Genomic DNA, 22,430 nt, shown 5'->3' with positions numbered 1-22,430 from the left:
CCGGATTCCGGCGACAGTTGCATTTTCACCTTTCGTAATTTTTTCGTGCGAACCAAACATCGGAAAAATATTTCGAAAAATTTTATATTTTTTGAAAATGAATTCGTCGAAAATATTTTTCTACGAAAACCATTTTACGTCGAACCAAACAGAGTATTAATATATCGATTTTTTATTTCTAATTTTACCCATCCGTTAAAATTTTCTCCGAACAAAGAGGTATAAAAATTTAGGATAAATGTATAATAAATTCTTGAGTTGGAGGGACATTTGAAATCAATCCCTCACTTTTTTTCTTTTTTTTTTTCTTTCTTTTTTTTTTTTTTTTTTTTTTTAAATATTCGCTGCTTAAGTTTTTCGCAAATTTAAAATCAGTCCTTCTTGATTTTTTCATCCATTTTCGCAACTTCTGTTAATGTCACATTATCTTAAAATATTATTTTTTGATTATATTATAACCGAGGATGCGAAAATAGACGAAAAATCACAAAATGACTGATTACAAATTCGTGAAAAACTTAAGTAGCGAATGTTGAAAAAAAAACTAGTGAATGATCGATTTCAAATAATGCTGCGACTCAGATTTATTATACATTTAACCAAAAATTTAATTGTTGGCTTAAATCTTAACAAAAAGATGTCAAAAAATTTCAATGTACTCCTAAAAATTAAATTAAATTTTGATCAAAATTTAACAAATTTTACAAAAATATTATAGCTTAAATTTTTGAATTTTTCTTTTTGATTTTATTTTTAATAAAAATATGAGTATGTTTGGCAAGCAAGTGTTAGTTGAATTTTTTTGGAATAGTAATAAGAAATAATATAAAGAAAAAAAAATGTATGAAAAAGTGAAAAAAAATAAAAATAAATTTGTATCGTAGTGAATTTTTTTATTTAAATAATAATAAAAATTATTGATATGATATAAAGTTAAAACATTTTGAAGATAATTATTTTTAAAAAATGTAAAAACAAAGTGAGAACATTTTTTTTTCACTTGCCAAATAAACCCTATGAATATTTAAAAAAAATTTAACCCAATTTAATAAAAAAATCCTAGAAGAATTTTATTTTAGAGAATGGTCCGTTTGGGTATTGAATTTTTAGAATTAGAATTGAATTCTTATTCTAATTGCAAATTTCGAGGCAAAAAGTTGTGTTTAGGTGTTGAATTTTTAGATTAAAAAATATTATTTTTAATGGTAACAAATGATTGGAAGTTTAAAAAGTTATCTATAATGATTGGTATTATAAAAAGTTGTGTGAAATAATGATTTAAATAATAATGATTTATTATATATTGATTGTTTAATTAAAAAATAAATAATTTTTCTTTTTAAAAGAAAAAACATAATTAAAATTTAAATTAAAAAAAAAATAGAAGCAAGGGGTGGCCAGTTGGTAGCCACCCCTTTAAGGGTGGCCGCGTCGGGGGGTGGCCACGCGGCCACCCCAAGTGGTCAGGGGAAGCCGCGCGGCCACCCCCAAGTGGTTGGGGGGTGGCGCGCTGCCACTCCCAGCAACCTCAGTGGCACGTTGCCACCCCAAGTGGTCGGGGAAGGCCGCGCGGCCACCCCCGGCCACCTCTGGTGGGTGGCGCGAGCCAACCCCAGGTTTTGATGGTGGCCGCGTGGTTGGGGAAGGTCGTACTGCCTTCCCCAAGTGGTCTAGGGTGGCGCACGACCACCTCCGGCCACCTATGGTGGTGGCAGTGCGCCACCTCGTTTGAGGGGTGGCTACCAACCCACAGCCATTGTGCACCTTTTTTCTTTTTTTTTTTTAAGTATAATAATTTATTATTATTTTATTAATTAAATGCGAGATCCACGCATTTTATTGAGATAGTGCGTGGGTCCCAACCATCATTGAAGGCAGAATTGAATATGGATTCTATTCTGATCCATCTTGAAATTACAATTTGCTTTTTACTGTACGACAAGTCAGTGGAACATAACTCTACCCAGAAAGAAATCAAATATCCTCGTAATATGCGTTTCTTTCATCAATTCGAAAACGTTCATTATATTATATTAAAAACTGTGCCCTTGATAGAAAAAAAGCCAAAAAAAAAAATAGTGAAAAGGCTTTAAAATTCGAAAATCAAATGCAAAATGCCAAAAAAACAAAAAAGAAAACGAAAAAAAAGAAGCCAATATTAGTATATCTTTCCCTCGTTTTCTCGGTAGCCAAACAGAAAAAGAATGAAAAAAGAAAGTTGAGGATCCAGATCTAGGGGTTTGGAGGGTGGAGGCTCAGAAAGGGCTCTGATGAGGCAAAGGAAAGGGACACGCATCGCCATGGCTGCAACAAACGGTTGCCAATTTTGTGATCTACTCACAAAAAGGCCATCCGGGTCGCCCCGCCAAGGAAACCGGACCCTTTCTACAATACCCCATATTTCACACTCTACCAAAAGCATCATCACAGCCTCCAGAGAGAGAGAGAGAGAGAGAGAGAGAGAGAGAGATACATGGTATATATATATATATATGCATGCATGACTCCTTAAGGAATAGGATCTCTCCATTCCAAAAGAAAAGAAACAACAAGCAGGCAGATTCACAGACCGACAGAGAGAGAGAGAGAGAGAGAGATTATTATTATTATTATTATTTTTTCTTTTTCTTTTTCTGGGGAAGAAGCGGTTGGTTGAGGGAACGATGAAATCACTGGCTCCAGAGAGGGGCAACCACTTCTAAAGAAACCAAACACCCTCTGTGCCTCATTCTCGGGTGTGAACTTGAGCCCTCTTTCGATCCATTGGCCCATGCCCAGCGGTATTTATAGAAGGAAATAGGGTAGTTAGGTCGTCCCGTAATATAAAGAGAAGATGAAGGGCAAAATTTATGAAAAATAAAAATTATTAAGATTGATATAACAAAACTTTAATAATTTTATTTAAAAATAATAATTAAAATTTAAGAATAATATCTTAAAAGTGTAAAAGTTAGCGTATTCTCTCTTGACTAAAGTCATGTACCATACTTTTATCTGATCATTATCTCATTTAGGACGTAACAGTGCCAATTAGCTTTAAATTTTATTTTTAACAAGAATTGATCTAAGTTTGATTAAGACTTCCACATTAATAGGGCGAAATAGTAGTAGGACAAAAATATGTTTTCTAACATTGCTCCTCATTTACCAAACTGCCAAGTCTATCCATAGCTAGCTCCTTTTGCATTACTCTGTAGTCAGATTTCAGCCCTTTTACAAGTAACCAAAACTATCACTTCTAGCATTTTTCAGAACATCTGTTTATGCTGGTACTAACCAACATGAAGAGTTGAAATTCATTAGGGAAACAAGCTAATTGGGTAAACCTCATTTTTTTAGCACCAAGCAGGATGTTGATGTTAAAACTTTCACAGCAACGTGTCAGCCTCCCACTGGGTTGCGCTGCAAACTACTCCGAATGGTGAGACTAGTGAACTCAGCTCCCTAGAAAGACCTGCAAAGTAAAGGTGCGTCGGGGTGTCCCGGCGGCGCCTCCTCCGACGGTCAAGTTAGAATATATTTCAAAGATACTTCAAAGAGAAAGAGTGAGAGAAAAGAGGGAGAGCTCTCAAGAATGTTCGTCTTTCCTTTTTTTTTTTTTACTTACTTTTGTATATTTCATTTTCCTATCTGTCCTTTCGTACTTTTGTCTGTAGCCTGCGAATGCCTTTATCTTTTAATTAATTCTTTTCCATCAAGTCGTGTTAGTGATGGATTTTTGACATCAAATCCTGACGAACTCCCCATGTCCGGGGAGGAGATTGGGGACGAAAATCCAATCACACATTGCTACGGTACTTGTTTTCCGAGATTTATGTCGGTAAGTCATTAACACTAGAGATTCACCTTTGGTGGAATGATCCCTTCATTTAATGTCTTTGTCTTTTTCTCGTCAAACCTTTTCCAATATTTAACTATCGGTCAACCTCTAATTCTTAATTCTTAATCCTTTCTTGAACAGTGTCTGTGGAAGTTTCCCCAACACAAGATAATCGCCAATTCAAGAGGATCTCATTACAATTTCCAAACATCTTGATATAAGTACTATTTAGAACAAGAAACAAATTGCCAATTGATTACAAGTTTATTAAAAATCAAGCTAAATCATCACATATAACCCTCAATGTCAAAAGGGTTGAAGGCTTGCTGAGATCGAATGGCATTATGCAGAACAAATTTCTTGCAGGTTGGGAGGACAATTCAAATGCAGAAAGAATGTTGGAATCAATCGCGTCGTGGCTTCAAAGAAAGGGTAGAATTTGTTCCTCCACATGAAAATTTTACATCACCTCCTTACCCCTCTGTTGGATTACAGTTCTGTGCACAATTTCCCCAGCTAAGGAAATAAAGTAGGTCACCTGCAACATAGAAATACATCAATTGGTGCTTCAGACAAGCTTAAGACAAGAATAATGGGTATCTAGGCATTTGATGGATACTGAATTACTCCAATGTGTACCACACATGGCTTAGGTGATTATGATTATATTTCCATCTTACACTATCAAATTGCAGGTCAAAATTCCATGTCAAACAGAGTAGACTAATTCAAACTCGTCGATCGTCCAAAGCTCCCCAATTTTATTCAAGACATTTCATAATGCAGAAAGATTTAATCCTTACAATCTCTAGTGAGCTGACTCTGTGAAGGAGAGACCCATTAACCAATTCTCTGAGGAACTCAAGACAGAAAAAGTCAGAAAAAGCTTGCATGTGTGGAGAAAAATGTAGAACAGCATTGAAGCCTATGTAAAAAAATTTGACCCAATTTAACAAAAAAATCCTCGAGGATTTTTATTTTAGTGGCATAATCCCCTCTTGAAATTACAATTTGCTTTTTACTGTACGACATGTCAGTGGAACATGACTCTGCCCAGAAAGAAATCAAATATCCTCGTATTAGGTGTTTCTTTCAACAATTGAAAACCTTCATTATGTTATATTAAAGTTCGAGGAAATGCTAAATGTACAACTCGAATAGAATATATTCAAAAAAGGTGGGCCCACACACACACACACACGTGGGTTTCATCTCATTGTGAGTGAGGGTTGTGTTCAAGTTGTGCGGGAGTTATTCTCCGTTCATGTTCCTAAAAATTGTGCCCTTGATAGAAAAAAAAAAAGGGTTAAATATATTTTTAATAGTTTTCATAACTTTATTTTTAAATTTTTAAATTTCAAATTGCATCACAAATGATACTTTAATTTTGAAAAAAGAATGAATTGATATCTCAGTTAAATTTTTCATCCAAAAACTAACAATCCGCTACGCTTTAACCTGGCACTATATAAAAAATTGAAAATCTTTAAAAATTAATTAAAAAAAAATTGAAAAAAAAAATAAAAAATTGGCCACCATGAGGTGGTCGGCCAACCCTGAACAGGAATAAAAATAAAAATAAAAATGGCAAGATTGATTTTAGAGCCACCCCTAAGAGTCACCCCCTAGATCGGCCGGTCACCCCCGATGGCAAAACGAAAAAAACAAAATTTGAAGGGTTTGACCCTCGGAGGTGGCTCACCCTCAAGGGCTGGCCACTACCATGGTGGCCAAGGAGTGGCTCAACCAACCATTTGTTTTTTTATTTTTTCAAAAAAAATTAATTTTTTAATATATATTTTTAATTTTATTATTTTTTAATTAATTTTTTAAAAATTTAAATATTTTTATATAGTGCTACGCATCAACCTCTTAAGAATGACACGTAACGTGCAGATAAAAAACTTCACTGAGATATTAATTTGGTCTTTTTTTAAATTGAAGTACCATTTATAAAGCAAATTAAAGCTCATGAATTAAAAAATAAAGTTTTTAAAACTCAAGAATCATAAAAATATTTGGGCAGTGCTACGCAATAGCAAAATTTCCAGATGAAAATCCGAAAATTTTGCTTAATGGCATTCTTGTAATTACCCAAGAATAGTGGAAAGGCTTTAAAATTCAAAAATATTACCCAAATATTTAACCCAAAAAAAAAGTAAAAAAAAATAGTGGAAAGGCTTTAAAATTCAAAAATATAATACAAATGCCAAAAAAAATAAAATAAAGAGCCAATATTAGTATGTCTTTCCCTCATTTTCTCGTTAGCCAAACAGAACAGGAGGAAAAAAGAAAGTTGGGGATCCGGATCTAGCGGTTAGGAGGGTGGAGGCTCAGAAAGGGCTCTGATGAGGCAAAGGAAAGGGACACGCATCGCCATGGCTGCAACAAACGGTTGCCAATTTTGTGATCTACTCACAAAAAGGCCATCCGGGTCGCCCCGCCAAGGAAACCGGACCCTTTCAACAATACCCCATATTTCACACTCTACTAAAACGATCACAAGCATCATCACAGCCTCCAGAGAGAGAGAGAGAGAGAGAGAGAGATACATGGTATATATACATATATACATGCATGACTCCTTAAGGAATAGGATCTCTCCATTCCAAAAGAAAAGAAGAAAGAACAAGCAGGCAGATTCACAGACCGACAGAGAGAGAGAGAGAGAGAGAGAGAGAGAGAGATAATAATTATTATTTTTTTTTCTTTTTCTGGGGAAGAAGCGGTTGGTTGAGGGGCCGATGAAATCACTGGCTCCAGAGAGGGGCAACCACTTCTAAAGAAACCAAACACCCTCTGTGCCTCATTCTGGAGTGTGAACTTGAGCCCTCTTTCGATCCGTTGGATCATGCCCAGCGGTATTTATAGAAGGAAATAGGGTAGTTAGGTCGTCTCGTAATATGAAGAGAAGATGATGGGCAAAATTTAAGAGTAATAAAAATGGATTGATATAACAAAACATTAATAATTTAATTTAAAAATAATAATTAAAATTTAAGAATATTATCTTAAAAGCATAAAAGTGTATTCTCTCTCCGAGTCTCCGGAGTAAAGCCGATACCATACTTTTATTCGATTACTATCTCATTTAGCTGACGTGACAGTGTCAATTAACTTTTACTTATTTATTTATTTTTTTAACAAGAACCGATCCAAGTTTGATTAGCACTTCCACACCAGTAAGGTGAAATAATAGCGGGACAAAAATGTATTTTCTAACATTGCTCCGCATTTACCAAACTGCCAAGTCTTTCCATAGCTAGCTCCTTTTGCATTACTCCAGTAGTCAGATTTCAGCCCTTTTACAAGGAACTAAAACTATCACTTAAGCATTTTTCAGAACATCTGTTTATGCTGGTACTAACCAACATGGAGAGTTGAAATTCATTAGGGAAACAGAGTAATTGGGTAAACCTCATTTTTTTAGCACCAAACAGGATAACCACCAATTCAAGAGGATCATTTACACTTTCCAAAATCTTGATATAAGTACTATTTAGAACAAGAAACAAATTGCTAATTGATTACAAGTTTATAAAAAATAAAGCTAAATCATCACATATAACCCTCAATGTCAAAAGGGTTGAAGGCTTGCTGAGATTGAATGGCAGACATGCAGAAAAAATTTCTTGCAGGTCGGGAGGACAATTCAAATGCAGAAAGAATGTTGGAATCAATCGCGTCGCGGCTTCAAAGAACGGGTAAAATTTGTTCCTCCACATGAAAATTTTACATCACCTCCTTACCCCTCTGTTGGATTACAGTTCTGTGCACAATTTCCCCAGCCAAGGAAATAAAGTAGGTTACCTGCAACATAGAAATACATCAATTGGTGCTTCGGACAAGCTTAAGACAAGAATAATGGGTATCTAGGCATTTGATGGATACTGAATTACTCCAATGTGTACCACACATGACTTAGGTGATTATGATTATATTCCCATGTTACACTATCAAATTGCAGTTCAAAATTCCATGTCAAACAGGGTAGACTAATTCAAACTCGTCGATCGTCCAAAGCTCCCCAGTTTTATTCAAGACATATTCATAATGCAGAAAGATTTAATGCTTACAATCTCTAGTGAGCTGACTTTGTGAAGGAGAAACCCATTAACCAATTCTCTGAGGAACTCAAGACAGAAAAAGTCAGAAAAAGCTTGCATGTGTGGAGAAAAATGTAGAACAACTTTGAAGCTGAGAGATAATTACCCATTGAAGACTGATTTTCCATTCACAGATGCCACATAAGATTCATTCTCTCCGGGGGCCGGATTCCCAATGTAAGCGATGTTACCAGGTTGGACATGGTTAGTGCAGCCCTGACCACTTAGATACACATTCTGGAGAGTAAGTACATAAATTTGTAGTCAATTTTGCCATCACCTTCAGAATTGATGCAGAACCAGAAATTCAAAACCTTGGGTCTGAGAAGACTACACCTATAAACATTAAATTTAATGACCTAATACTCACAACTCCAAATCTTAGAAAAATACGTTGTAGAGGCTCATAAAATTGCTTTGCCTCCAATTCCTCTTTCTTCTCTTCACAAACAACCAACGGATTGAATCCAACAACCATACGCCTAGAGTCACAAAGGAAAAAAGAACCATTCAATGACTGGAAGGGGTATGGATACAGGGAACACATTCTTAAGGTTTCAGAAGTTTATACCACAAAATTTTCAATTTTATATAAATACCATAATGCAAAACTACATAGCCAAAATACTGATAGTTAAAAGAGGATGCTGTGTGGGTTTTTTGAAAATGCTGATCTTGGAGTAGCTGAAATGAAACATCGTATGAAAATTCAAAGCTTCTGTTTTGATTCAAAACCTTGGTAGTACTTAAGACCACAAGGCCTATAAACAGCCAATACAACAAACATTTGTTTTACCAGTTGCTATTGGTTGCTTCTAGTGTCCTTGTCAGCCAATGTAACTGATTTTGTCCACTTTCACTTAATGATCCCGTAAGCACTAATTCCTTCAGGAAAAAAAAAATAAAATATTAAAACCAAGCAAGAGAAGAAAAAAATGAAAATTCTGTGCAGTTCTACAGTTTATCAATCATTGGATGACACTGCCAATCTGCTACTCGGACAACGAAGATTAAGTGCTGGCAGTATAGTTTACATACAACAAACTAGATGAAACAAGTCAGTTAACAATTTCACAGAGCTGAACCTCAAATTGGAGTTACCAGATAGATGGTAAGCAATAGAACAAAGAAAAGAATAAGAAACAGGAATTGACAAATGAATAGATCACAAAGATAACTACAAAAGTATTACTTTGTTATGATAGACTCATCAAAGATAACTACAAAGGTATTACTCCCTATAAAGCTTTGTATCTTACTACATCAAGTGATATATTTCACATACACAAGGCCACCTTGAGCTTGCAATTCATGTAAACCTTCATATTTACATTTTTTTTTTTTTCATTCAGTATTTCATATGGGTTTTAAGTTTTTCTTTTCTTAAAAAAAAAAAAAAAAAAAAATCCCAATTGCCTAAGTCTCTCTCACCTTAAATTTACTTTTTTCGATAAGTAATGATAGTTTTATTGAAAGCGTAAGGCGCCCCTACGTACACTAGAAGTATACAACAAGAAACACCTAACTAGAAAGCGAAAAAGAAGCAAGAAATTCAGCAAAGTTGATAGATAAAGGGTACAAATAAGCCATCGTCCAGACATACAAGGTATGGAGAAACAACTCTAGCACCTCCTCTAGGGAGCTTTCTAAATTCTCAAAACACCTAAGGTTTCTTTCTCTCCAAATACACAAAAAAAGGCAAATAGGCACCATCTTCCAAGAAGTAGCACTCCCAGATCTCCCAGACTTCCACCAACAAGCAACTAAGTCAAGCACACTCCTAGGCATGACCCACGAAATACCAAAGCGGGAGAAAATGTTGTTCTATAGAGCTGAGGCCAGATCGCAATGCAGAAGAATATGGTCTACTGATTCCCCATTCCGCTAGCAAAGACAACATCTATCCACAATAATTAAGTTCCTCTTCCTAAGATTGTCCAAGGTCAAAATTCTGCCTAGAGCTGCAGACCAAGTGAAGAAAGCTGCCCTTGGGGAAGCCTGAGACCGCCACACACACTTCCATGGGAACCGAGTACCTCCAGCACACATCATAGAACTAAAATATGACTTCACCCTGAACACACCTTTCTTGGACGGGACCCATTTAAGACAATCTGCCCTCTCCAAATACACCTTAAATTTACTATTATTGCAAGTTAAGAACTACATTCAACCAAACTTATACAGAGAAGAACAAAAACAGGAAACAAATAATAAAAACTGGAATCAGTTAATAATAACCCAAATTTTCCTGAATATCTTGATATCTTGCCTGTGATCAACTAAAACGATTGCCTTCACCCTTGTAGTAAAATTAATATGTTATTATAGATAAAAACTTCAGTATATTCCCCGAAATCTGCCAGATTTAATTGATCATCAGTTTGCATACTATTAAATACTAGCTTATAACCCGCCTTATGCGTGGGTTTTTTTTCATTATAATTTGCTTGAAATGTCCTTAAAAGATTACCAGTAACAAATTTCCTTCCCTCGCGCAATTTACCAAAAATGAAAAATGTTTGTAACATTAATTTGAACCATATTTCTTTATTCAACAACATAAACCATGTATCAAATAAAATTAGAAATTCATAAAGTTTTAAAAGTATAAGATTGTTGATCCATGATTCGAATTAGCACACAATTTGTAAATAAAATATGTTGGTGGTTCTATTAAAAAGAAAAAAGAAAAACTACTAAGTTACCCAAAAACAAAATCGATAATACCCCATAAAATTTATAAGGAAAAAAAAATCATAATCATAAATAATGTTGCCAAAAACAAAAGAATGTTGATACCTAATTATAGTTAACTTACTCATTTTGTGAACAAATTAAAGAATGTTGGTAGTTCTAGCTATTTAAAGAAAGTGAATATTGACAACCCAAAAACACAAACATGAATGAAAACATCCGGCCTGAACCGTTAAAAAATAACTAAAATGCTTATAATACTACTACTAACATCCTATTACTTTGAAACCATTTTTTTTTTTTTTGATATATAACCAATTAAGACAACCTTTTAACTATAATCCCTATAAAAATCCAATTTTAACAATCTTATAAGTACCCAAATGAGTCTTGCAAATATTCCTAATGATCAGAAGATCTAGAACATATTATCACATTGAGCCTATTTCTCATATTAACTAATAAGTTGCCCCAAAGCAAATTCGATAAAGCCCCATAAACGTTTATAACTAATAAAATCATAATCCATTATAAAACCTTGAAAGCCAATGGGATCCATCAATTAAGCACCTAAAAAACGTGCATTACACAAAAGAAAAAAAATACTCGTAAACTAAAAAATTGTCATACCTCGTACAAAAAATAGCAATAGAAAACTCTCTTCCTCACTATCATTTTCCTAAATTCAGTGTAACATTTACAAAAGAACAAAAAAAAAATCATTTTGGATTAAAAATGATTTATAAATTAGAACAGAAAATATGGATAACAAAAGGAAATGAAAAATACTAATATAATAGGAAAGAACTATTTTTTTTCTTTTCTGTTCCAATGTAACCTTGAAAGCCAATTTCGTCCTTCAATTAAGCACGTAAATCATGTGTGAAAACAAATACTCAATGAACAACAATAGCATAAACTAAAATATCGTTATACCTCACACCAAAAACAATGATAGGGAAATCTCTCTCTCTCTTTCACTACTATTTCTCTGAATTCAGTGTAAAATTTATAAAAGGAAAAATTAGCAATTTTTGAATATATAAATTAGAACAAAAAATAATGACAAAAAAACAGAAACGGAAGAACAAAACCACTGGAAATGGAAGAAAAAAAAAACAGAGAAGTAAAAATACTAATATAATAAAAAATAATTATCTTTTATGTATATTTTTCCCAGTTCCAATTAAATTTATAGGTATAAAACTGAGAGTATGTCTCATGATTTTTTATAATGATTTCTCACTTTTTACATAAGGAAAGAACTGCAAGTGAATGGATATTTATAGGGCTTATAAATATATAAGCATTGCATAATATAAGTTTGTATACCCAAGAATTTGTTAGAGAATCTCGAGACATCACTGATCGATGATAATGTTAATGCCATGATTTATCAAGATCTGCAACTGCAACAGAAACACAATAGTTTGAATATCTGCAACAGCGACGCAACCTCTTATCTGCAATACTTTCAAAATCAAACTTATCTGCACTACGCTCATTTTCACAAACGCAATTTTTACTTTAATAGACCTAAACACACTAAACAAATTGAAAGCTAGAAACATATATGATGTTTTGTTAAAAAAACAGGACACTTGTCGAGATCATATTGTAACAAATAAACGAAACAAACTAAACAATTTCAAAGCGAAAAGATACTGTTTAACGCACTATTCTTTAGAGTATGATGCGTTTGAAATTGTTCCAATGTTTTGGAAAAGAAGACTAAACGCACGTTTCACTCTCAACGTTTCACTAAATAAGAATATTTGGAATCTTATGTTTCCATGCCAATCCATACCTATTATAGATTTTCTGATTGTGGGATTTTTTTTTTCTTTTGTTATTTCTCCTGCCAATTTCAATGTTCTGCGGCTTTAACCACTTGAGGAAGATGTACACACACGGTGGGAGTCTATCTAGCCTGTCTTATTTGTAGTGTTTTATCGGTGGGGGAAAATAACTAAATACAACGGAACGTTTCACTCTCCTAAATGCATGTTTCAAACTTAAAATTACACATGTTAAAAGAATATAGAGCTACATGTCACGATTTTAGCCTCCTCTCTTATTGATTTCCCTATTTTATATATATATATATATATATATATATATATATATATATATATATTAGTCATGAGTCTGTTACACACAGGGCTACAACTTTGGCGGATTGGCCAAGAACTCAGAACAATGATGCAAGTGAGAAGGCAAGTGAAGATTGTGAAAGCAGACACCAAAAGGACTTTATCACCAACATTTGTTAAGCTTCCAAAATAGACATATACATACTTGTTGCAAGCATACGTTTCATGCTTTTTTGAGTAATAGCAATTAGATTCCCAATTATCATGCAGAGAAGCTGCTATTGAAGTTCACTATGAATCTTTGGGTACCTATCATAGCCCCGCGTTACATCTAAAATGCAGTTCAACATAGTTCCTCTCTCTATGCCATGTAAGGCGCCCCTTGCTCCTTCATGAAGAAGTTACACAGGCTATTCCAAAATGTCATATGCTTAAGAGCTCAAGAAATCAACTCAAAATGTTGTTCCATAGATCTAGATATCTAATCCGGAGGGAGCATATAATGAGCAAAAGAATACATAATGTCAAGTCCCAGAAGCCTTGCCAGCCTAGTGGCAATTATGAGAACCGAAAACCAATATAAGGCTGGAACACCTTTCTGAAACTGTATTTGGAAGAGTAGAAATGTGGGGGAAAACACAATTAGATATGCATTTCTTTTGCTAGGAAAGACCAAAGGCTAAGACCTTTCGCAACCCTACCCTAACCCTTTACCACTTGAGCTGAAGCCCATGGGAAATGTAATTGGATATACATTGAAATTGAATAAGAGAATAATAAGAAAATTAATCCAATATATAAAGGATTCTTTGAATTCAAGAAACATGTACCTGTAATGACCCAGTGTCCACACCAATGATGTCTAAGGTTTTCCCATAAGGTAGCTTTATCTGCTCTAGGAAGCAACTTGCTCCATGTCCTTCTTTCGTTCTAGTAGTGTACCTACAAGTGCTACTTACTATTTACCACTACCCGCTAGAGTGATGGAATCAAAAATATTGATTATCCATACATAACATAAGAATCCAAGATATTGCAACAAAAAATATCAGTATGTAATCCGAATGTACCCAATTCAGAGAACTGATTGCAAAGAGAATGGTATACCAGGGAACTTTCAGTGATGGGAAAAGCAAAGTACCCTGAAAAAATTAATGTAGGACTTTTGTTAATAATTAAAGCCACTAAAAACAATCAACTCAGGAAATGAACAACTTAGACCAATGCTGCACACGGGTGAAAAACAAATAATAACCATCACTATTAATTGGACATGAAAAAAAATAAAAATATCTTACATTCTGCATGAGTGGATCATCCTCCCCGAGCTCACTAGTGTTCACCACAAAACTTGCCTTGTAAGTCTTTGCCACTTTCTCCATCTTCATAAACAACAAGGACACAATCAGGAAAACCCAGCAGATACGGTGAAGGAAGAAGCAATCTAGTGAAAATCAGATTTGCAAACAAAGAACGCAATGAGGCTATGATGTAAATTAATCACCAAGTAGTAAATCAAACCAAGCCTATACTTTTAGATGATGAAGAAACCTCTAACCATAATATGCTCACATAAGATAACCTCTAGCCTCAATTCTTATACAACTTCTTTGGCCAACTGTAAGAATAGAAACCAATACCCACCCCTTCCAATATCTGCCTTTAATCCTTTATCGATATGCTAGGAACCCACAGGCATAACATAAAGCATTACAAGTAGAGCTGACTGAGACGACGGAAATTTCAATTTAATTATGAACAGAGAAAACAGTTTAGATGCAATCAAAGCCTGTTAGCAGAGAAAACTGGAATTCCTCTAGCATGCAACAGAAAGTGGTCCTTTGATCGCTCACCACAAACAATCAGAATTCATTCCCCATCAGCAAAATTGAAACCAAGATTATTTCCTCAAATGAAAAATCTTTCATAAAGTAAACAGGAAATCAATATATTGTCATGTTCTCTATGAAGAGAAACAAGGCTCCTGGCCCGGATGGCTTTTCAGCCAGTTTTTATCAGAAAGCTTGGCCAGTGGTAGGTTCATGTGTTGAAGAGGCGGTTCTGGAATTTTTTGGTTCTGGTAAGCTACTTAAAGAAGTGAATTCTACCATTATCACTCTTGTTCCTAAGAAGAGGAATCCTTCTTCCATGGGAGACTACAGGCCAATCTCATGTTGCAATGTGATATATAAGTGTATCACAAAGGTGTTGGCCAATAGATTGCTTCCTGGCCTAGATGAGGTGCTTAGTTCAAATCAAGGGGCTTTTATACCTGGCAGGAGCATTGGGGAAAATATTTTACTGGCTCAAGCTTTGGTCAGTGAATACCATAGAGATAAGGGGCCTCCCAGATGTACTCTAAAGGTTGATTTGATGAAGGCATATAATTCAGTGAGTTGGGAGTTCATCCTCCACTGCCTTGGCTGCTCTGGTGCTCCTTCCAATTTTATTGGTTGGATTAAAACCTGCATTTCTTCTCCTAGCTTCTCTATTGCTTTAAATGGAACACTTGCTGGTTTTTTTCAAGGGAAGAAGGGGTTAAGACAAGGAGATCAAATTTCTACTTATTTGTTTGACTTGGCTATGGAAGTTCTCTCTAGGTTACTTGAGGAGGCAGCTTGCAACAATTTGGATTTTCAGTTTCATCCAAAGTGTGCTGAACTCAAGTTAACTCATTTATGCTTTGCTGACGATTTGCTTATTTTTTCAGCTGCCAAGTTGAACTCTCTGCGAGTTATTCATGATGTTTTAGCTGAATTTGAAGGGTTGTCTGGGTTGAAGTCCAATCCTACCAAGAGTTCTGTGTTTGTTTCTGGTTTGCCCGTGTCTACCAAGCAGGAGCTTCTCGATTTTTTGCAGGTCCCTGAGGGGTCCTTCCCGGTTAGGTACCTGGGAGTCCCTTTAATTACCTCTAGACTGTCGGCTGCTGATTGTGAGAGCCTAGTGTCTAAGATTTCTGCTCGTATAGACTCTTGGCTTGTCAGGCATCTCTCCTTTGCTGGCCAGTTGCAGTTGATCACTTCAGTTCTTTTCAGTTTACAAGTTTTTTGGGCCAGGGTGTTTATTCTCCCTAAGAAGGTCATCTGTATGTTAGAACAAAAGCTGAATCGCTTCTTATGGTGTGGCCAGGACTCTAAAGCTAAAGTTGCTTGGGATAAAGTATGTGCTCCCAAGAAGGAAGGAGGGCTCGGACTTAGAAGATTAGAAGTGTGGAATAAAGCTGCTATGCTTAACCACATTTGGAATTTGTTTGTTCAAGCAGGTTCCTTGTGGGTGGCCTGGGTGGAATGTAATTGGCTTAAGGGAAGGAGCTTCTGGAAGGTTTCTCCCCCTCATCCTTGTCCTTGGAGCTGGAGGAAAATTCTTAAGCTCAGGGATTTAGCTAAGCAGTTTTTGCATTTTAGGATTGGTGATGGAAGCAAGGTGTTTTTCTGGCTTGACAATTGGCATCCGGATGGATGTTTATTGGATGTTCATGGTTTCCGGGTTGTATATGATGTTGGTAGTCATTTGGAAGCTAAAGTGTCATCAATTATTCGCAATGGTGGTTGGTTTTGGAATGGTGCAAGATCTGACATCATAGTTGCCATTCAATGTAGACTTCTTGAGGTGAGCATTGGAGGCAAGGATATGCCTGTTTGGAGGACTAAGAAGGGTACATATTCCTGTTATGAGACATGGGATGTGCTTAGAGAGAAACTGCCTACTGTTTCTTAGTGGAGAACAGTTTGGTTCTCTAAAGCTATTCCTAAACACTCATTCATCCTTTGGCTTGTTTTTCGGGATGCTCTTCCCACTAAGGACAGAATGAGTCTTTGGGGTTATGTGGGCAATTTGCTCTGCCCTTTTTGTTATGGATGCTTAGAGAGTAGAGATAATCTGTTTTTCTCTTGCAGTTTCAGTAGTAGAGTGTGGAAGAAGGTGATTGCTGCCTGTTTCATTAGTAATCCAAGACAAGAATGGGAGGACATAGCAGAGTGGAGCTCGGCTGAGCTTAAAGGGAAAAGTCTCTGGACTACCCTTTGCAGACTTTGTTTGGGTGCATCTGTCTAGCACTTATGAGGGCAACGTAATGATCTGCTCCATGGGAATGTTCCCAGAACTGAAGAACAGATTATAGATCATATTCGTTGGGAGGTGAAGACGAAGATTATGACTAGTTGCAGATTTAAGGATACGGCTACTAATAGGAAGCTTATTAAGGAATGGAATCTGTATAGATTGGGGTAGCTTGATTGTGTTCTGTTTTCTGTTCTTTGTTTGTAATTCTTGCCTAGTTTGGCAGAGTTTTTCCCCTTGAAGGGGTTGTATCCAGTTCTACTGGAGAGATTATTCTGGTTGAGTTTGGTATAAAATGATTTAGTTCATCAAAAAAGAAGAAGAGGAAATCAATATATCAGGTTGGTTGCTAAGAGTATGTTTACCAAAATAAGCACCAACGAAACTGTTAATCGTAGAAGCCGATCCCACAATTTGGCATCTAAAACACCATAAGACATAAAATTACAAGAAACATACCAAATAAGTCATACCCACTCAAAAAGAAAAGAAAAGAAGAAAAAAAACACATTCTCACTAAACCGGGAAGACTGCAATGAATAAGATCACAAATTTTCATGAAACAAAAGAATTCAACGAAGAAAAATGAGAGATTGACCAGTCTCAGAAGATGGGTCTGTTGCTTAAGAGGTCTGAAGCCTCCTCTAACGCTAATGAAGTGCAGATCGAGAACTCTATTCTGGTAAACGGCCTTTTGAGGCTGACCCAAGTTGAGAGCGAGGTAGAGAGCAAAGCAGAGTAACACCTGCGTGAAAATGGTGCAAAACCAAGATGGCTTCTCCATTTTTTCACGGCGCTAGCTCTAGATCTCTCTGCTGCTCTCTACGCTACAATAATGGATGCTTGATATATCTGAATTTCTATGTACATTGTGCAGAGACCATACGCAACAATTATAGACCCAGTTTTGTGGATAAAGACGGCGCAAGATGTCTTGTCAAACTGAGAACGTGGAGGAAAATGAGTTTCTGAGTATCATTTCTCATTGTCGTGGTATATTGGTATGGCTCCAAAAGGCACGGATGCCTAACGACTAACGTGACATTATCATATCAGTCTTTCATAAATTTATTAATATGATATTGTCACGTTGGTTAAAAAAATACTTTCATCCTTCTATTTCTATATACACGCGGGTGGTCAGGGTATGATATTGCGGTCGAAATCACTGCGTGTCGGTGGTCCGCGGTAAGAGCACTAACAGAAGATTTTCAATCATTTTTTTTTGTTATTTTTTATTTTTTTTTTTTATATATTTAAGAAATAAAATTACTTTTTACTTCCTATAAAAAAAATCACACAATAAATTTTCTTACATTTCTCTATATCAATTAAATATTTTATTTATTTTTTATTAATTTTATTCTTTTCTCTCTCTTTCTTATATCAATTAAATATATATTTTTATATTAGAATAATACATGGAGAATAAATAGTAGACATGTATATATATATATGGAATTACTATTCATTTCCAACTCCCTCATCTAAATATAGGGCATCTGTTGTGGGATGTTTTTTTTTTTTTTTTTTTTTTTTTATTTTTATATTTTTTATGAAATTTTTTTTAAATATAAAGAAGGGAACCAATATAGGATAATTGCGGCTAGTGCACTAACGCCGAACAAAAGAATATAAAATTTTTTTACTAACATGATAAAGCCACGTCAACGTTACCAAATCGGAGTTGAGTTTGGAGTTCTTCACAACCTTAGGAGAATTCACCTTTTATCATAAGCTAGCTATACGTATTACTCTTGTAGATTGGATGTGCATTACTTTTTATTTAATGTATGAGCAAGCTAGAGAAAAAAAAATATGCTTAAAATATTATAATTTATTTATAAATTTATGTGATAATTAATATTTTAATAGTTAACGTGATAAATATCTTTTCAATTATTAGGTCGATCCGTAAAAACCTTATAATAAAAAATTTAATATGCCTAACCACACTCTACCAAGAAGGGCCTCGTTGTAAGAAAAGGTCGTGTGATTGGATGCGTGCAAAAGGTGTAGCACTATAGCAGTGTTAGATTGGAAAGAGTAATATTTTCCTTTTTTGAAAACGCAAAATTTTAAAGGTTAATTTACGAATTTAAAGGCTAAACTGCAATTTTTAACTGCATTTTTAAAAATCATTTTTTTAAATCACACATTTTAAAATTATTATTTTAAATCACACTTTTTAAAATTGCAATCCCAAACAACTCTCAAGTTACAAAGATAATTTTCAGTCAAAATGCTTCTTCCATTTCATTTATACGTCACAAGCAAATGCCTCTTTCCTATTGTACTACCAAAAGCCCTTACACAGGTTTCTGGCTCAGGCGTCTCATGACATACTATCAGTACAACTCAATGCTGGGCCAGTCCCATAACACACAGTTTACCGAGCTCAAGATTTGCAAAGATACAAGTAAAAAGGTACAACAAGAAAAAGAACAAAAGATGATTTTTCTGATCTGCAATGGCAGGGTGTATTCTCTGGGTTTTAGGTAAAATTGTAATGCTATTCTTCACGTCTATTTAATACATTTATTTCATACCGACTCATATTGCGTGTTTTAAGTAACTTCCCATGTTACTCATTAAAAAAAAAAAAAATCACTTATAACACGTTATGTCAAGTCTGTACGATCAAGCATATCTACCAACGTCATCCTTCTCGGAAACCTTGGTGGCAGCTTCAGATACATGGCATCTTCAATCTTAATTGGCAGATGTGTTGCCACAATCACAATCCCGCCCTTCTTTCGATGCTCGGCAATGATATACTCAAGTAACTTCACCCCTTCCTCATCTAATGCAACCGAAGGCTCATCGAGCAACCAAATTGGCCGATCAATTGCCAGCAACCTTGCAAGCTGCAGCCTTTTCCGCTGGCCCATTGACAGCAATCTCGCCTTGTCCTTTACCAACCGCCCAAGCCCCATCAGCTCCAAAGCAGGCAGAGAATTCCCCTGCTTGCCTTCAAGAACTTCGAACCACTGAACATTGTCGAGGACAGTAAACTTGTCTTTGACAGCATCTTTCAGGGAGAGCCAGTTGAGCTGAAGCTTGTACTGGTGGAACACCCCTGATTGTGTAATGTCATGACCGTTCCACAGGATCTCACCTGCAGATGGTCGAGAAAACCCAGCTAACATGCGGAGGAAAGTAGTCTTTCCTGACCCATTGGTGCCTGTTAGCACCAGTGCTCCACCATCATGAATGGAGACGTTTACATGTCTCAAAATTTGTTGGGCATTTCTCATGCAAGAGACATTGTTGAGGAGAAGACGAGGGAGTGGGGGTTTTCTGAGAGACATTGAGGTCTTGGAAACAGACGAGGGAGTGGGGGTTTTCGAGTGTTTACAATCTTATAGTGATGCAGCAAACAAAACCCCAGGCTTACAAGATAATTGGCACCAACATTAATCCTGCAATGAAGTATAAAAATTTGGCATAAACCATTTAATCCAAATGCATGATCATTTTCAAGGATAACGGAAAAAAGAACTGAAAATCAGTACAATAAAAGCTAATAGAGATTAAACCAGACTTGTCAAAAACCACGCGTGTCTTTTGTCCATCAAATTTCTTCTTTTATGTTTCAATTGTATAGAGCTTCATTTTTGTCAAAATGGGATTCCCAAACTCTGGACAAAGCTTAGGATTCTAGAGCCTCAATCTAGGTTCCAAAGGATGGTACTTATGATTTGACAATACCCAGATGCATAAGACTCACTCACACATCCTTTCTCAGCATAGTCCTGTTGCATTTTTATTTTTTTTATGAAAATAGTCCTGTTGCATTTATCATGTTGCTGCTGTAATTTTTCCTGGATAAGTGTTTTTCAACAATATTATGCTCAATTAAATCAACAAGTACATGAAGAATATAATAATCAATGTTGGAACAATTACCCCATGAAAAATATAGCCATGTACAAAGAAAACATGACCAAGCCATTAATTACAAAGTGCGGTGCATTTTTACAAACATTTGGCATGCGTAACACTAAGTCTAGATAACTTGCTGCAAACACCACCAAAGCATGCGCTTTGCAACTTTGGAGCGACATGGGCGATCTAAAATGTGTAACGGGTATTCAAATCTTTGAACCAAAAACTAAACCAAACATAAAAATTCATTTTTCTTTATTAATTTGGAAAATGTTTTGGAGCAAAAAGGGCGTGGACTATGAGAGCCCCAGAAAGGGAGATTGGAAAGGGAGAAGTCCAACTGACTCACCGAAATCGAAGGTCCGGCCTCTTTGGCTACCGTCCGGTTCCAGACTCTTAACTGTGCTGTTAATTGCAACTGGGTCTGCTTTGCTTCTACTATTGCCAATCAAAAACATACATCTACTTTGTGAGTGTGGACCTAAAGGTCTTATTGCCAAATTGTTATTTATTTACTTAATTATTTTTAATGGATTAGTGTAATCGATATTTTATGTAATTTTTTTTTTTAAATCTTTTTTTTCTTTAGCAAATATATATATAATGATTATAAATGGTTCCTTTTTTTTTTGAGAAGAATTATAACTGATTTTTAGTATATCGGTTAATATCATGAATCTTGATTTTTTTTTTCTTTAATTCATTTTATTGTATTTTAATGTAAATTTTAATATGTAAAATCTAATTTGTACCATTAAATGGATCCACTCCATCCTAATAAAACATCATAGATCTAACCTTAAGAGTAATGTTAGAAACCATATATACTTTTATTCTATTATTATCCCACATTGCTAATGTGTCTGTGTCAATTAGAGCTTCTTTTCTTTTCTTTTCTTTTTAACGAGGATTGATAGAATGGCTGATTGGCTTTGCCAAGTAAACAAAGTGAAATAAAAGTGTAGTTTATAGCATGAGTAATGATATATACAACATTTTTATCATATAATATTGATATGATAGTATCAACCAACTCTTAGATTTTTTTTATTTTTTTATTTTTTTTAACAATAACTGATCCAATGGTCAGTTGGGGCTATAACGTCAAGATTGTGGGATAATTGTGAGATAAAAAATGCAATTTTTAGTATTATTCTTCTAGCATTCTCTTACCTTAAAAGTATAGAATGCCTTCAATAAGGATGGGTTGTAAAACCCTCATTTTACAGCATCCAATTATAAGTTAACAACTTATCGAAAACCAAAAAAATACAATAAAAATAATATAAACATGAAAACACCCAATCCCCTACTCATATTTGTTTTCTCTAATCTCCGTCGGACCCTTGCCTCTGCCGGACCCACCTCTCCAGCCTAAGCTTCCGTCAGAATCCATGGAGCCGACCACCATAAAAAACCGGCGAGAGCGGCGACAAAGAGTTCCATCTCTCGAATCTTTCGGACAGACCACCTCGTCGCCGACCCCGACCCCAACCTCGGGCTTTGTCGGTGAATCTGCCGAACGGGAAATCCTGCCGTTGAATCTGACCTCTGACTTCGTCAGAATGGGTTTGGTGGGTCGGGGTGCGTGGGTTTCCGACGGTGTCGGGAGCTTGCCGGTGGTCGGAGTCAGGATCGTGGTTGGCCAGGGTGCTAGGCAACAGTGCTAGATCTGGCCGTTTTTTTGGCCGCTCCACGTTCCGACGCAGATTAGGCGGTGGCCGTCGACAAAACCCGGCGGCAGGTGGGGCTGAGGAGGTGGTGGTT

The 22,430-nt window shown here is 35.7% G+C and overlaps 2 protein-coding genes across 3 annotated transcripts; both read right to left on the bottom strand.

Annotated features, from left to right (window-relative positions):
* Positions 1 to 7,227: 7,227 nt before the first annotated feature.
* Positions 7,228 to 17,736, bottom strand: LOC133865250 (uncharacterized). 2 transcript variants are annotated; one of them, XM_062301621.1, is made up of 9 exons: positions 17,374 to 17,736; positions 14,015 to 14,098; positions 13,824 to 13,858; positions 13,547 to 13,667; positions 8,723 to 8,811; positions 8,297 to 8,408; positions 8,033 to 8,163; positions 7,897 to 7,945; positions 7,228 to 7,630 (listed from the first exon to the last, which is right to left on the bottom strand). In XM_062301621.1, exons 1-9 carry the CDS (start codon positions 17,557 to 17,559, stop codon positions 7,553 to 7,555), a joined length of 885 nt encoding a protein of 294 aa, XP_062157605.1. In that variant the 5' UTR covers positions 17,560 to 17,736; the 3' UTR covers positions 7,228 to 7,552. The 2 variants fall into 2 exon arrangements, with proteins under 2 accessions (XP_062157605.1, XP_062157606.1); XM_062301622.1 differs by having other exon boundaries at positions 13,547 to 13,658; positions 17,374 to 17,734.
* Positions 17,737 to 19,011: 1,275 nt separating this feature from the next.
* On the bottom strand, positions 19,012 to 21,157 carry LOC133866860 (ABC transporter I family member 1). Its single transcript, XM_062303514.1, has 2 exons — positions 21,013 to 21,157; positions 19,012 to 20,197 (listed from the first exon to the last, which is right to left on the bottom strand). Exon 2 carries the CDS (start codon positions 20,084 to 20,086, stop codon positions 19,397 to 19,399), a length of 690 nt encoding a protein of 229 aa, XP_062159498.1. The 5' UTR covers positions 20,087 to 20,197; positions 21,013 to 21,157; the 3' UTR covers positions 19,012 to 19,396.
* Positions 21,158 to 22,430: the final 1,273 nt, after the last annotated feature.

Source organism: Alnus glutinosa, chromosome 4, assembly GCF_958979055.1.
Source record: "Alnus glutinosa chromosome 4, dhAlnGlut1.1, whole genome shotgun sequence".
Classification (NCBI taxonomy): domain Eukaryota; kingdom Viridiplantae; phylum Streptophyta; class Magnoliopsida; order Fagales; family Betulaceae; genus Alnus; species Alnus glutinosa.
This window is presented reverse-complemented; position numbering and strand designations above follow the sequence as displayed.

Bases quoted from the DNA above. Each gene is read 5' to 3' on its own strand.
- LOC133866860 (XM_062303514.1), bottom strand. From the start codon at position 20,086: ATGTCTCTCAGAAAACCCCCACTCCCTCGTCTTCTCCTCAACAATGTC.
- LOC133865250 (XM_062301621.1), bottom strand. From the start codon at position 17,559: ATGGAGAAGCCATCTTGGTTTTGCACCATTTTCACGCAGGTGTTACTC. The intron at 8,409-8,722 runs GTAAAACAAATG...TTGTGACTCTAG, and splicing joins GAAGCAACCAATAGCAACTG to GCGTATGGTTGTTGGATTCA. The intron at 7,946-8,032 runs GTAATTATCTCT...TGAGTTCCTCAG, and splicing joins GGAAAATCAGTCTTCAATGG to AGAATTGGTTAATGGGTTTC.